Raw genomic sequence first — 14932 nt, 5'->3', positions numbered from 1 at the left:
GGCAAAATCTCCACTGACTGCACCCTTCACCAACTGGGTTCAAGTAATTCTCCAGCCTCAGCCTCTGGAGTAGCTGGGATTACAAATGCTCGCCACCACGCCCGACTAATTTCTGTATTTTTAGTAGGGATAGGATTTTGGCCAGGCTGGACTCAAACTTCTGACCTCAGGTGATCCGCCCTCCTTGGTCTCCCAAAGTGCTGAGATTACAGGCGTGAAGCCACCAAAGCTAGCCAAAACTTTTTTTTTTTTTTTTTGGAGATTGAGTCTCACTCTGTCACCCAGACTGGAGTGCAGTGCCACAATCTCGGCTCACTGCCACCTCCACCTCCTGGGTTCAAGTGACTCTCCTGCCTCAGCCTCCTGAGTAACTGAGACTACCAGGCATATGCTACCACATCTAGATAATTTTGTTATTTTTTTTCTCTTTTTGAGATGAAGTCTCCCTCTGTCGCCCAGGCTGGAGTGCAATGGTGCTGTCTGGCTCACTATAACCTCCACCTCCTGTGTTGAAGTGATACTCCTGTCTCAGCCTCCCAAATAGCTGGAAACTACAGGTGCATGACACCATACCTGGCTAATTTTTGTATTTTTGGTAGAGACAGGATTTCACTATGTTGGCCAGGCTGGTCTTGAACTCCTGACCTCGTGATCCATCTACCTCAGCCTAGCGAAGTACTGGAATTTTTGTATTTTTAGTAAAGATGGAGTTTCACCATGTTGGCCAGGCTGGTCTCAAACTCCTGACCTCAGGTGATCCGGCTGCCTCAGCCTCCCAAAGTGCTGCGATTACAGATGTAAGCCACCTCGCCTGGCCGCAAAGCAAATATTGTTATTTATTTATTTACTTATTTATTTTATTTTTTAAAATGGAGTCTCTCTCTGCCGCCTACGCTGAACTGCAGTGGTGCAATCTTGGCTCATTGCAACCTCTGCTTCATGGGTTCAAGCAATTCTCCTGCCTCACCCTCCTGAGTAGCTGGGATTACAGGCACGCACTACCATGCCAGACTAATTTTTTGTCTTTTTAGTAACTTAGGGTTTCACCATATTAGCCAGGATGGTCCCGATCTCCTGACCTCATGATCCGCCTGCCTTGGCCTCCCAAAGTGCTGGAATTACAAGTGTGAGCCACCATGCCTGAATTGTTTTTTTTTCTTTTTTCTTTTTTTCAGGCATATTCAAGCATGCATGTTTTTCATATTACTTTTATAGTATCATTACTCCAAAGCAAAAAGTCAAAAATTGACTAAGGGATGGGAGTGGTGGGAGTCTGAGGCCAGTGGATCACCTGAGATCAGGAGTTCGAGACCAGCCTGGCCTACATGGTGAAACCCTGTCTCTATTAAAAATAAAAAAATTAGCGCCGGGCGCGGTGGCTCAAGCCTGTAATCCCAGCACTTTGGGAGGCCGAGGCGGGTGGATCACGAGGTCGAGAGATCGAGACCATCCTGGTCAACATAGTGAAACCCCGTCTCTACTTAAAGTGCAAAACATTAGCTGGGCATGGTGGCGCGTGCCTGTAATCCCAGCTACTCAGGAGGCTGAGGCAGGAGAATTGCCTGACCCCAGGAGGCGGAGGTTGCGGTGAGCCGAGATCGTGCCATTGCACTCCAGCCTGGGTAACAAGGGTGAAACTCCGTCTCAAAAAAAAATAAATAAATAAAAATAAAAATAAAAAAATTAGCCAGGCATGGTGGCAAATGCCTATAGTCCCAGCTACTTGGAGGCTAATGCATGAGAATCACTTGAACCCAAGAGGTGGAGTTTGCAGTGAGACAAGTCACACCACTGCACTTCAGCCTGGGCAACAGAGCAAGACTCCATCTCAAAAAATAAATAAATAGGCCGGGCGCTGTGGCTCAAGCCTGTAATCCCAGCACTTTGGGAGGCTGAGGCAGGCGGATCACAAGGTCAAGAGATCGAGACCATCCTGGTCAACATGGTGAAACCCCGTCTCTACTAAAAATACAAAAAATTAGCTGGGCATGGTGGCACATGCCTGTAATCCCAGCTACTCAGGAGGCTGAGGCAGGAGAATTGCTTGAATCCAGGAAGCGAAGGTTGCGGTGAGCCGAGATCGCGCCATTGCACTCCAGCCTGGGTAACAAGAGCGAAACTCCATCTCATCAAATAAATAAATAAGTAAATAAATAAGCCGGGCACGGTGGCTCAAGCCTGTAATCCCAGCACTTTGGGAGGCTGAGGCGGTTGGATCACGAGGTCAAGAGATCTCCTGGTCAACATGGTGAAACCCCGTCTCTACTAAAAATACAAAAAATTAGCTGGGCATAGTGGTGCGTGCCTGTAATCCCAGCTACTCAGAAGGCTGAGGCAGGAGAATTGCCTGAACCCAGGAGGCAGAGGTTGCAGTGAGCCGAGATCGTGCCATCACACTCCAGCCTGGGTAACAAGAGCGAAACTCCGTCTCAAATAAATAAATAAATACATAAATAAATAAATAAAATTGACTAAGCCGGCCAGGTGCCATGGCTCATACCTGTAATCCCAACACTTTGCAAGGCCATGGCAGGGTAAGATCGCTTGAGGCCAAGATTGTTCAAGACTACCTTGGCCAACATGGCAATATCCTGTCCATAAATTTTTTTTTTTTTTTTTTTGAGACAGAGTTTCGCTCTTGTGCAATGGCGCGATCTCGGCTCACCGCAACCTCCGCCTCCTGGGTTCAGGCAATTCTCCTGCCTCAGCCTCCTCAGTAGCTGGGATTACAGGCACGCACCACCATACCCAGCTAATTTTTTGTATTTTTAGTAGAGACGGGGTTTCACCATGTTGACCAGGATGGTCTCGATCTCTTGACCTCGTGATCCACCCGCCTCGGCCTCCCAAAGTGCTGGGATTATAGGCTTGAGCCACTGCGCCCGGCATTTTTTTTTTTTTTTTTTTTTTTTTTTTTTTGAGATGGAGTCTCGCTGTGTCGCCAGACTGGAGTGCAGTGGCGGGATCTCACTCATTGCAATGTCTACCTCCCAGGTTCAAGCTATTCTCCTGCCTGAGCCTCTTGAGTAGCTGGGACTACAGGCATGCACCACCACACCCAACTAATTTTTGTATTTTTAGTAGAGATGGGGTTTCACCATATTGGCCAGGATGGTCTCGATCTCTTGACCTTATGATCTGCCTGCCTTGCCCTCCGAAGTGCTGGGATTACAGGTGTGAGCCACCGTGCCCGGCCACTGTCCCTAAATATTAAAGAAAAAAAAAACTGACTTAGCAGGCATGGTGGCCCATGCCTGTAGACATTGCTACTTGGGAGACTGAGGAAGGAGGATCATTTGAGCCTCAGGAGTTTGAGGCTACAATGAGTCATGATCCTACCACTGCACTCAGGCCTGGGTGACAAAGTGAGAGCCCATCTCAAAAAAACTTATAAAAATAAATTGTATATATATATGAAAAAAGTTGACTAAATTATTTTGCAAACACAATGAAAGGCTCTACTAAGACAAATTATAAACCACCAACTCATGGGAATTTCTTCTTTTTTTTTAGATCAAGATTTGCTCTTGTTGCCCAGGCTGGAGTGCAATGGGCAATCTCTGTTCACAGCAAACTCTGCCACCCGGGTTCAAGCAATTCTCCTGCCTCAGCCTTTGGAGTAACTAAGATTACAGGCATGTGCTACCAAGGCTAATTTTGTATTTTTAGTAGAGATGGGGTTTCTCCATGTTGGTCAGGCTGGTCTTGAACTCCCAACCTCAGGTGATCCACCCACCTCAGCCTCCCAAAGTACTGGGATTACAGGCGTGAGCCACTGCGCCCGGCCAACCTCACATCTTTTTTTAAAAAAAGAAAAACAGAAGAAAACTTTCCTTGTGCTTCCAACAATGTAGGTCAAACTAGAAATGCTGATTGACTTTCTCATTCAAGATGGAAAGAGGCCATTTGAACATATTCACAGAATATGCTCTTCTGAGCAACACCCCTTTGGCAGATTCTATTTCTCTGCGAAGCTTGGGCTCTTTAATATCCACATATCACAGAATAATTTAGCAACAGAAGAGACATAAAATCAACTATAAAATCAAGAAAACAGGCCGGGCGCGGTGGCTGAAGCCTATAATCCCAGCACTCTGGGAGGCTGAGGCGGGTGGATCACGAGGTCAAGAGATCGAGACCATCCTCATCAACATGGTGAAACCCCATCTCTACTAAAAAAATAGAAAAAATTAGCTGGGTATGCTGGCGCATGTCTGTAATCCCAGCTACTCAGGAGGCTGAAGCAGGAGAATTGCCTGAACCCAGGAGGCGGAGATTGCGGTGAGCTGAGATTGCGCCATTGCACTCCAGCCTGGGTAACAAGAGTGCAACTCCATCTCAAAAAAAAAAAAAAAGAAAACTGCATCACTTAAAAATTATATAAACTGCACTACTTTGGGGGGCCGAGGCGGGCAGATCACAAGGTCAAGAGATGGAGACCATCCTGGCCAACACAGTGAAACCCGTCTATTAAAAATACAAAAAAATTGGCCGGGCTTGGTGGCGCACACCTGTGGTCCCAGCTACTCGGGAGGCTGAGGCGGAAAAATCACTTGAACCCAGGAGGCGGAGTCTGCAGTGAGCCAAGATTATGTCACTGCACTCCAGCCTGGTTACAGAGCAAGACTCCATCTCAAACAAACAAAACATTATATAAACTGGACCAGGCTCAGTGACTCACGCCTGTAATCCCAGCACTTCGGGAGGTTGAAGTAGGAAGATCGTTTGAACCCAGGAATTTGAGGCCAGCCTGGACAACACACAGTGAAACCCCATCTCTAACAAAAAAAAAAAAAAAAAAAAAAAAGAATTAGACAGGTATGGTAGTACTTGCCTATACTCCCAGCTAGTAGGTAGGCCGAAATGGGAAGATCTCTTGAGCTCACCCAGTCTAGCCTGCAGTGAGCCATGATCACATCACTGCACTCCAGCCTGTTTTATCTTTTGACTGGAGAGAGGCTGAATCAGGAAAAGAAAAAGATTCATATCCAATAGCTGATAGAACTTAGGAAAACAAGCCACGGACAAGCCATGTCAGTCTCCAGCTCTATCTGTACCTTGGATGCTACAGTTCAGCTCAGCCTACAGAATTATTATTCCGTTAAATCCATGCTGTGGACACAAAAGTGACGCCCAAACATCTGCTAGGTTTCACAATAAGGGAGCTACTAGGCCGGGCGCGGTGGCTCAAGCCTGTAATCCCAGCACTTTGGGAGGCCGAGGCGGGTGGATCACAAGGTGAAGAGATCGAGACCATCCTGGCCAACATGTGAAACCCTGTCTCTACTAAAAATACAAAAAAACTAGCTGGACGTAGTGGCGCGGGCCTGTAATCCCAGCTACTTAGGAGGCTGAGGCAGGAGAATTGCCTGAGCCCAGGAGGCGGAGGTTGCGGTGAGCCGAGATCGCGCCATTGCACTCCAGCCTGGGTAACAAGAGCGAAACTCCATCTCAAAAAAAAAAAAAAAAAAAAGGGAGCTACTGACAGGAATTTGGTCACTTTGGACAAGGAAAAAGGGATAAAAAGCTTGACATTTTAAATGTGAAGAAAATTTTTCATGAAGACTATTGTTAATTTTTTCCAGGATTCAACATCTTCAAGATTTCAAAAATTAATGAAAATCTAAAATAGCTAACATGTCAAAAATAAAAATGCTGAAATGCAGCAGGATTGCTTGAGGCCAGGTGTGTGAGACAAGCCTAGACAACAAAACGAGACTCCCGTCTCTACAAAGAAAAAAAAATTAGCCAGATGTGGTGGCATGGTGACCTGTAGTCCCAGCTACTAAGACAACCGAGGCAGGAGATCGCTTGAGCCCAAGAGGTAGAGGCTGCAGTGAGCCATGATCGCACTGTACTCCAGCCTGGGTGACACAACAAAACCCTGTTGTGTCAAAGGAAAGAAAAAACAGCACAAAATAAATTCAACCATTTCAGTCCACAACTAGTCAAATCTGGGGTAATAAACAGAAAAACCACCTAATGTCTCAAGACGGATAATTTGGAAGAAAAAAAAAAAACCCTACCTTTTTTGTTGAAGGAGGTTTCACACACCAGCATTTCCCCTGGGCCCCAGTCAAAACACATTTGGTGCTTCTTGGAATTCACACCTGGAATCAACTATTAAAAAATAAGACAAAGAAATCTAAAATGAACAACGTTCTTCTGACTGAAGTCATTCTATTCTTTTTTTTTTGAGACAACGTCTCACTGTGTCTCCCAGCCTGGAGTACGGCGGCACAACCTCGGCTTGCCTGCTACAGTCTCTACTTCCTGAGTTCAAGGGATTTTCCTGCCTCAACCTCCAAAGTTCCCAAAACTATAGGCATGTGTCACCACACCTGGCTATTTTTTTGTACTTGTAGTAGAGATGGAGTTTCACCATATTGCCCAAAAAAAAAAAAAAAGAAAAGAAAAATTCATTTTTTATACATCATTTGACTTAAAGTCACCGTTTCCAAGAACTATCCATAACTTTTTTTTTTTTTTTTTTTGAGATGGAGTTTCGCTCTTGTTACCCAGGCTGGAGTGCAATGGCGCGATCTCGGCTCACCGCAACCTCCGCCTCCTGGGCTCAGGCAATTCTCCTGCCTCAGCCTCCTAAGTAGCTGAGACTACAGGCACACGCCACCACGCCCAGCTAGTTTTTTGTATTTTTAGTAGAGACGGGGTTTCATCATGTTGACCAGGATGGTCTCAATCTCTCGACCTCGTGATCCACCTGCCTCGGCCTCCCAAAGTGCTGGGATTACAGGCTTGAGCCACCACGCTGGGTCAACTTTTTTTTCTTTTTTTGAGACGGAGTTTCGCTCTTGTTACCCAGGCTGGAGTGCAATGGCGCGATCTCGGCTCACAGCAACCTCTGTCTCCTGGGTTCAGGCAATTCTCCTGCCTCAGCCTCCTGAGTAGCTGGGATTACGGGCACGTGCCACCATGCCCAGCTAATATTTTCTATTTTTAGTAGAGACAGGGTTTCACCATATTGACCAGGATGGTCTCAGATCTCTTGACCTTGTGATCCACCCGCCTCGGCCTTCCAAAGTGCTGGGATTACAGGCCTAAGCCACCGCGCCCGGCCTGAACTATCCATAACTTTATGTAAGGACTTGATGTAATCCTGGAAATAAGTAGTCATGAAAGTTATTAAGTAGTGATCTGGGGGGCCGGGCGCGGTGGCTCAAGCCTGTAATCCCAGCACTTTGGGAGGCTGAGGTGGGTGGATCACGAGGTCGAGAGATCGAGACCATCCTGGTCAACATGGTGAAACCCCGTCTCTACTAAAAATACAAAAAAAAAATTAGCTGGGCATGGTAGCGTGTGCCTGTAATCCCAGCTACTCAGGAGGCTGAGGCAGGAGAATTGCTTGAATCCAGGAAGCGAAGGTTGCGGTGAGCCGAGATCGCGCCATTGCACTCCAGCCTGGGTAACAAGAGCGAAACTCCATCTCAAAAAAAAAAAAAAAGAAAAAAAAAAAAAAGTACTGATCTGTGTCTCATATCTGTAATATCCCAGACCTGCCTGGGCAACATAGGGAGAACCCACCTCTACAAAAAAATACAAAAATTAGCCAGGCATACCTGTGGTCCCAGCTACTTCAGTGGCTGAGACAGGAGGATGGCATGAGCCTCCCAGGTCAAGGCTGCAGTAAACCATGATGGTGCCACTGCATTCCAGCCTGGTAAACAGAGCAAAACCCCGTCATTCACTTATTCACTGATTCATTCATAAGTGAATATACTGATCTATGTGCACAGTTGTGTGTGGTTGCGATCAGCCCAGACTGTTGGACCACTAACAATCTCTGAATAAGCAAGTGAGCTTTGCTAGGCTCCTCAACCCAGCCTGTCGTCTCTCAAGTACTGATGAACAGGCAATATACACCCTAATCCTTATAATTTAGTGATCTGTGGTTCAGAAAAATAAGTCAAAATATAAAAAATAATAACTGAACCATTAATCACTGAAAAAAGGCAGGGGCCTTGAATCCTACAGCTTCTGTGCCATCTATATAATGGTGATAAATTTTTCTCTCTAACTCTCAATCCTTTGAACCCCAGCTTCACACATCCAACAGCCTAATGCTCACTGCTGTAGGCTACCCAACCTACAGAGTTATATCTATAACATCAACAGCCAAAACAAAACTCTTGATGCCCATCCTCATCCTCAAACTTCAGCCCACACTGGTACTGAGACAAAGCCTTCCCCAACGGTTAGCAGCAATCCTTCACTCTTCCTTTTCTTCACCACCCCCAACTAATCTAGTAAATCCTGTTCTACCAATATAATCCAACCCACCATCATCAACTCTTCTCTGGACCACAACAACAGCATGACTCTAGCACATGGGTATCATCTGCCCTGTCAACAGATGAACGCTCACAAGGGCAGGAGACTCCAGTACACAGCTGGCAATCTATTAATATTTTGGCAGATAATAAATTTCCATGGCACTAGTGTGGTCTCAAGACAAGTGCTTAAGTGCATTCAGTTTTGTTTTGTTTTGTTTTGTTTTTTCTTTGAGACGGAGTCTCACTCTGTTGCCCAGGCTGGAGTGCAATGGTGCAATCTGGACTCACTGCAACCTCCACCTCCCGGGTTCAAGCAAATTCTCCTGCCTCAGCCACCCAAGTAGCTAGGACTATGGGCACACGCCACTGTGCCCAGCTAATTTTTATATCTTTAGTACAGACAGGGTTTCACCATGTTAGCCAGGATGGTCTCCATCTCCTGACCTCGTGATACGCCCACCTCGGCCTCCTAAAGTGCCAGGATTACAGGTGTGAGCCACTGTGCCCGGCCAACTGTATTCAGTTCTTAAGAAGGCCTACCGGGCCGGGTGCAGTGGCTCAAGCCTGTAATCCCGGCACTTTGGGAGGCCGAGGCGGGTGGATCACGAGGTCAAGAGATCGAGACCATCCTGGTCAACAAGGTGAAACCCCGTCTCTACTAAAAATACAAAAAGTTAGCTGGGCATGGTGGTGTGTGCCTGTAATCCCACCTACTCAGGCGGCTGAGACAGGAGAATTGCCTGAACCCGGGAGGCGGAGGTTGCGGTGAGCCGAGATCATGCCATTGCACTCCAGCCTGGGTAACAAGAGCGAAACTCTGTCTCAAAAAAACAAAAAACAAAAAAACAAAGAAGGCCTACCGATGTCATTTGCCAACAAAGTAATGCTTATAGGACCATTTTTCTGTGCTGGGTTCTAGAACGCACATTTGGCTTAGCATTTCTTCACTTTTCTGAAGAAAAGTGAAGCCAGAAAAGTGAGGAAATGCTAAGCCAAATGTGTATACACAGAAAAGGATCTGGCTTAATCAACTCTTTTTTTTAAGACAGGGTCAGCAGGGTAGGGCCTGGTTAGTACTCGAATGAGAGACCACCTGGGAATGCTGGTGCTGCAGGCTTTTTAAAAATATAAATAAATAAATAAACCAAAAAAAATTTAAAAATAAAGAAAGGAAAGAAAAATATAAATAAATAAATAAAAGTTTTGAGCGGGCACGGTGGCTCACACCTGTATTCCTAGCACTTTGGGAGGCCGAGGTGGGTGGATCACCTGAGGCCAGCAGTTCAAGACCAGCCTGGCCATCATGGTGAAACCCCATCTTTAAAAAAATAAAAAGAAAGAAAGAAAGAAAGAAAAAGAAAAAGAAAGAAAGAAAGAAAGAAAGGAAGGAAAAATAAATAAATTTAAAAAAATAGCCAGGCGCGGTTGCTCAAGCCTGTAATCCCAGCACTTTGGGAGGCCGAGGCGGGTAGATCACGAGGTCAAGAGATGGAGACCATACTGGTCAACATGGTGAAACCCCGTCTCTACTAAAAATACAAAAAATTAGCTGGGCGTGGTGGCGCGTGCCTGTAATCCCAGCTACTCAGGAGGCTGAGGCAGGAGAATTGCCTGAACCCAGGAGGCGGAGGTTGCGGTGAGCCGAGATCGCACCATTGCACTCCAGCCTGGGTAACAAGAATGAAATTCCGTCTCAAAATAAAAAAAAGAAAAAAAAAAAGAGAGAGATGGGGTTTCACCATGTTGGCCAGGCTGGTCTTGAACTCCTGACCTTGTGATCCACCCATCTAGGCCTCTCAAAGAATTACAGGCGTGAGCCACCACGCCCAGCAGCTCCTTCCTCTTTAACTAATGATGTTCCCAAAACTATCTTTGGTAAAAACACAAGTCACAAAAAAAAAAAAAAAAAAAAAAAAAAAAAAACCCACAAGTCACACATTCTCCTGTGACCTGTGTCTTTTCCTGGTTGGATTCTCAACCTTAGCTAAATAAACCTTTACTGATTGAGACTTGCCTCAGTCACTTTTCAGTTAACGAGAAAAAGAGGGAAGAGAAGAACATTCCAAGCAGCAGAAACAGTAGGTATCTCCTACATAAAGCCCATGAATTTCTGTATACACATCACAGATTATCCACATTTGACATACTCTCTTCAAAGTTCAAACGGAATTGAATGCACAGCAATAAAATAGGAATAGTCTCTGTAAGTTCTTTTAGGCTGACTGACGGCCCCATGAATGCCATGTTAACCTCTGTGACTCCAGATGAGTTCCTAGAAAATCAGAAATAACTGGAAGACCATGAAAAGAGGAAGAAATGATCAACCACTTTGAGACATTCTCTATTGTTCTTTATTCCCGCCCCAACTGAAAAGGCCATTGGACTTTGTAACCAACCTTGGTCAACCTGGTCTAGGTCAACCTGGACTCCGTACCCTACAAACTCCTCCCAGCTTGAAAACCTATGACCCCCATCTCAGCTTGCAAAAACCCTGCCCTAAACTATAACTTCTGTAACTTTCCATTGCTGACCCCAAACCTATAAAACCTACTCCTTTCCCATGGCCTTTCACTGACTCTCTTTTCGGACTCAGCCTGCCCACACCCAGGTGAATAAACAGCCATGTTGCTCACACACTAAGTCTAGGGGGCTGTGGGGGGGGGGGGTAGCAGTCTCTTCATTCAGAGTGCACGTTTTAACATTTCGTGCCAGAAACCTGGGCTGGGGGAACTCCTACAGGAGACCAAACCCCTGTCCTGTTCTTGTGCTCCCTCCATGGAGAGACCTATCTATGACCTAGGTTCATCAGACCAGCCCACAGATCTACTCACCATCCTCGGCTCAGGTAAGTGGTTTGCCTCAACTTTTCTCTTTAGCCCTTCTCGCTACCTGTCAAGCTTCGTCTCCTGTTTCATTTTTCTCTCCCTTTCAGTGGAGACAAGAAAGACAGGACTTTCTGTGACGTTCATGACCAGAAAAAAATCCTACGTAGGTCACGGAACTGGGAAGACAGTCTTCTATCAGTGACTGATCATTGCAGAGACATCTGCTCTGGTCACTCCTCACACTCACAGGTGATGGATCAACATGGGTGACACCCCCTTTGACTGATTCACCCCAGGTTAAGACCAAGATTTAGTCTGGGACACCTGCTGGTCACGCATTCACTTTCCTTGTCTCCACCGCTCTTGTCTTTTTTTGTTGTTGCTTTTTTTATATTTTTTCCGCCGCTCTTCTTCAACTATGGGCAACCTCCTACCCTCCATTCCTCCCTCCTCTCCCTTAGCCTACGTGCTAAAAAACCTCAAACTTCTCTAGCTATCACCTGACCTAAAACCTCAGCATCTTATTTTCTTCTGCAATACTGCTTGACCACAATATAAATTGGACAATGGCTCTAAATGGCCAAAAAATGGTACCTACAATTTCCCTATCCTACAGGATCTAGACAACTTTTGGAGTAAAATGGGCAAATTCCCTACGTCCAGGCATTCTTTTTTACACACCAATCTCTCCCTAATCTCTGTTCTCAATGCAACCCATCCCAAATTTTCCTTCTCTCCCTTCCATCTGCCCCTCCTGCCTCTGCCAGCAACCTAGAATCCTCCTTGTCCATCGACCCATCCAACCTTTGTCCTCCCTGCCTGTCGGAACCAGGCCCTTATCCAGGACCTAAGCCCAACCCCCAGAGCCTTTCTCCTCTTCTTCTGCCCACAACCCATTTCCTTATGCCCCTCCTGTCACCTCCCCACCTCATAAGTGCTCCAGCTTGCAGTTTAGTCCTGTGGCTACCTCCTCCACCCCTGCCTGACAATTCCCTCTTTGAGAGGTGGCTGGAGCCAAAGGCATAGTTAGGGTGCACATTCCTTCCTCTTTATCCGACCTTTCCCAAATCAGCCAATGGTTAGGCTCTTTTACATCAGGTCCTTCAATACTTAACCCAGGCCTATAATCTCACCTGGAGTAACTTAAATATCATCCTTACTTCTACTCTCACCCCTGAAGAATGCTTGATGTGCATTTTATCACCCAATGAGTCCCTGACATTACAAAAAGCCACAGAAATTAGAATCTGGCCCTCAAACCCCACAACAGGAATTAATCAACCTCACCTTTAAGGTGTTCAATAATAAGGAAAAAGCTACCCAGCGGCAGCGTATTTCGGAATTACAAATGCTTGCCTCCACTGTAAGACAGACTGCAGCCACTTCCTTGGCTCACAGAAGTTTCAGACCGCCAAACCCACAGCGTCCAGACTTCTCTTCAGGACCTCCTTCCCCAAAGCCTTGCTTCAAATGCGGAGAACCTGGCCACTGAGCCAAGCAGCCCAGGAATTTTTTTTTTTTTTTTTTTTTTTTTTTTTGAGATAGTCTTGCTCTGTCGCCAGTCTGGAGTGCAGTGGCGGGATCTCGGCTCACTGCAACTTCCACCTCCTGGGTTCAAGCAATTCTCCTGCCTCAGCCTCCCAAGCAGCTGGGACTACAGGCACGAGCCACCATGCCCAGCTAATTTTTGGATATAAGTAGAGACGGGCCGGGCGTGGTGGCTCAAGCCTGTAATCCCAGCACTTTGGGAGGCCGAGGTGGGTGGATCACGAGGTCAAGAGATCGAGACCATCCTGGTCAACATGGTGAAACCCCGTCTCTACTAAAAATACAAGAAATTAGCTGGGCATGGTGGCGCGTGCCTCTAATCCCAGCTACTCAGGAGGCTGAGGCAGGAGAATTGCCTGAACCCAGGAGGCGGAGGTTGCGGTGAGCCGAGATCGCACCATTGCACTCCAGCCTGGGTAACAAGAGTGAAACTCCGTCTCAAAAAAAAAAAAAAATAATAAGTAGAGACAGAGTTTCACCATGTTGGCCAGGATGGTCTGGGTCTCCTGACCTCGTGATCCACCCGCCTCGGCCTCCCAACTGGGATTCTTCCTAAACCATGTCCCGTCTGTGTGGGACCCCAATGGAGGTGGGACTGCCGGACTCAAACTGCTGTCTTTAAGGCTCCAGGAGCCCAACCCGGTAGCGCTCAGGCTGACTCTTTCCCTGATCTCTTTGGCTTGGTGGCTGAAGACTGCTGCCTGAACATCTCAGAGGCTCCCTGGACCATCACAAACACCGCGCTTTGAGTAACTGGTGGTGGGTAAGTCCATCCCCTTCTTAATCAACCCAGAGCCACCCACTCCACACTGCCTTCTTTTCAAGGACCTGTCTCCTTGGCCTCCATAACTGTTGTGGGAATTGACGGTAAGGTCTCCAGGCCTCTCAAAACTCCCCAAGTCTGGTGTCAATTAGGCCAGCAACCCTTTCCTAATCATTCCCACTTGCCCAGTTCCCCTGTTAGGTCAAGATATCCTAGCAAAATTGTCTGCCTCCTTAACTATTCCTGGGCTACAGCCACACCTCACTGGCGCCCTCCTCCCCAAACCCATACCTCCTGAATAACTCCGCTTATGTCCCCCTACCTTAACCCTAGGGTGCAGGACACCACCTCCCCATCCGTTGCTGCAAGTCACTCTAACTTTCCACTGCCCACCCCAAACCTATAAAACCAACTCCTATCTCACTGCCCTTCGCTGACTTTCTTTTCAGATTCAACAAGCCCGCACCCAGGTGAATAAACAGCCATGTTGCTCACACAAAGTCTGTTTGGGTGTATCTTCATTCAAAGCGCCCGTTTTAAGTCCCCCCAGAGAATAAATACGTTCAATAAACCTTAGACCACACAGGCAGAAACTCAATGTGCCGAAGCTCAACATGCAAAGCTGAACATAGCTAGTAAAAAAACATCAATTCTGCTTGGGCTGAACCCACTCTAATGCCCAAGAGGAAAAGCGAGGGAAGTAGAAAGGCCACGAAGACAAAGGAGGGAAAGGGATGGAGTGGGACCTTCGGGGCCAGGGCTTGTGACTGGTGGCAGAAACCCTGCGACCACTGCAACTCGAGGGCGGGCACCTCGTTAACTCTGCAACCTTCGGACAGTGGCATCTGAGTCGAGGATAGGGGACGAGCGCCTCACGGCCAGGAGGGAAGCAAACAAGCCTGAACTAACGAAGCAGACGCAGTTCTGAAGCCGCAAGGACGAACAAGCCTTTTCGGGGCGCCCTTACAGTGACTGTTGGCTCGCCATCAAGCTCCTCCATAGCGCTACACTCTAGCTTCCTGGAAGTCGCCCGACCGCCAATGCTTCCCGCTCAGGCCTCCCGCTCAGAGATGGCTGAGACAGGACCCCGCAGGGCGCCTCCTGCAGCGCCTGCAAGCCCAAACCCTCAGTGCTGCGGGGGCCTCTCCTCTCAGCCACGGCCACCTGTCTGCGGTCCTCTGAGTGCATCCTTCCTTCCTGGCCTCGACAACACTTCAGGGAAAAGAGTGCCAAGGGCAGACTGCATTCACGGTACCAGCGCACAGGATCAGGCGGCACCGCGGACAGCCCCGCGCCGGGCGGAAAGAAGGCCCCCGGAGACGGCGGGAGGGGCGGGAGGACCCTGGTGCGACTGCGCGTGCGTGAGCTGGGGCTGCGGCACTTGTGGGAACTCGTGCGGTGCTTGACCCCCGGTGAGCGTGCAACCTCTACCAACTCTGGGAGTCCTCGCCCCATCCTGGTCTCCACTTTAGTGTCGTCTAAGCTGCTTGTTCAAACCCCGGCAG

At 47.6% G+C, this 14932-nt stretch overlaps 1 protein-coding gene across 2 annotated transcripts in view; it reads right to left on the bottom strand.

The window, feature by feature from the left end:
• The window catches only part of NUP85 (nucleoporin 85), a 43837-nt gene extending 29326 nt beyond the window's left edge, over positions 1–14511 (bottom strand). The window contains exons 1-2 of one of the 2 annotated variants that reach the window (XM_039476675.2): positions 14395–14511; positions 6027–6120 (exon numbers count right to left, since the gene is read on the bottom strand). In XM_039476675.2, coding sequence (XP_039332609.1) covers positions 6027–6120; positions 14395–14427 — 127 coding nt within the window. In that variant the 5' untranslated portion in view covers positions 14428–14511. The remainder of the gene's footprint in view (positions 1–6026; positions 6121–14394) is intronic. The other variant, XM_039476677.2, reaches the window with a different exon arrangement.
• Positions 14512–14932: the final 421 nt, after the last annotated feature.

Source organism: Saimiri boliviensis, chromosome 17, assembly GCF_048565385.1.
Source record: "Saimiri boliviensis isolate mSaiBol1 chromosome 17, mSaiBol1.pri, whole genome shotgun sequence".
NCBI classification, from domain to species: Eukaryota; Metazoa; Chordata; class Mammalia; order Primates; family Cebidae; genus Saimiri; species Saimiri boliviensis.
The sequence above is the reverse complement of the archived record's forward strand: the minus strand, read 5'-3'. Positions and strand labels throughout refer to the sequence as shown.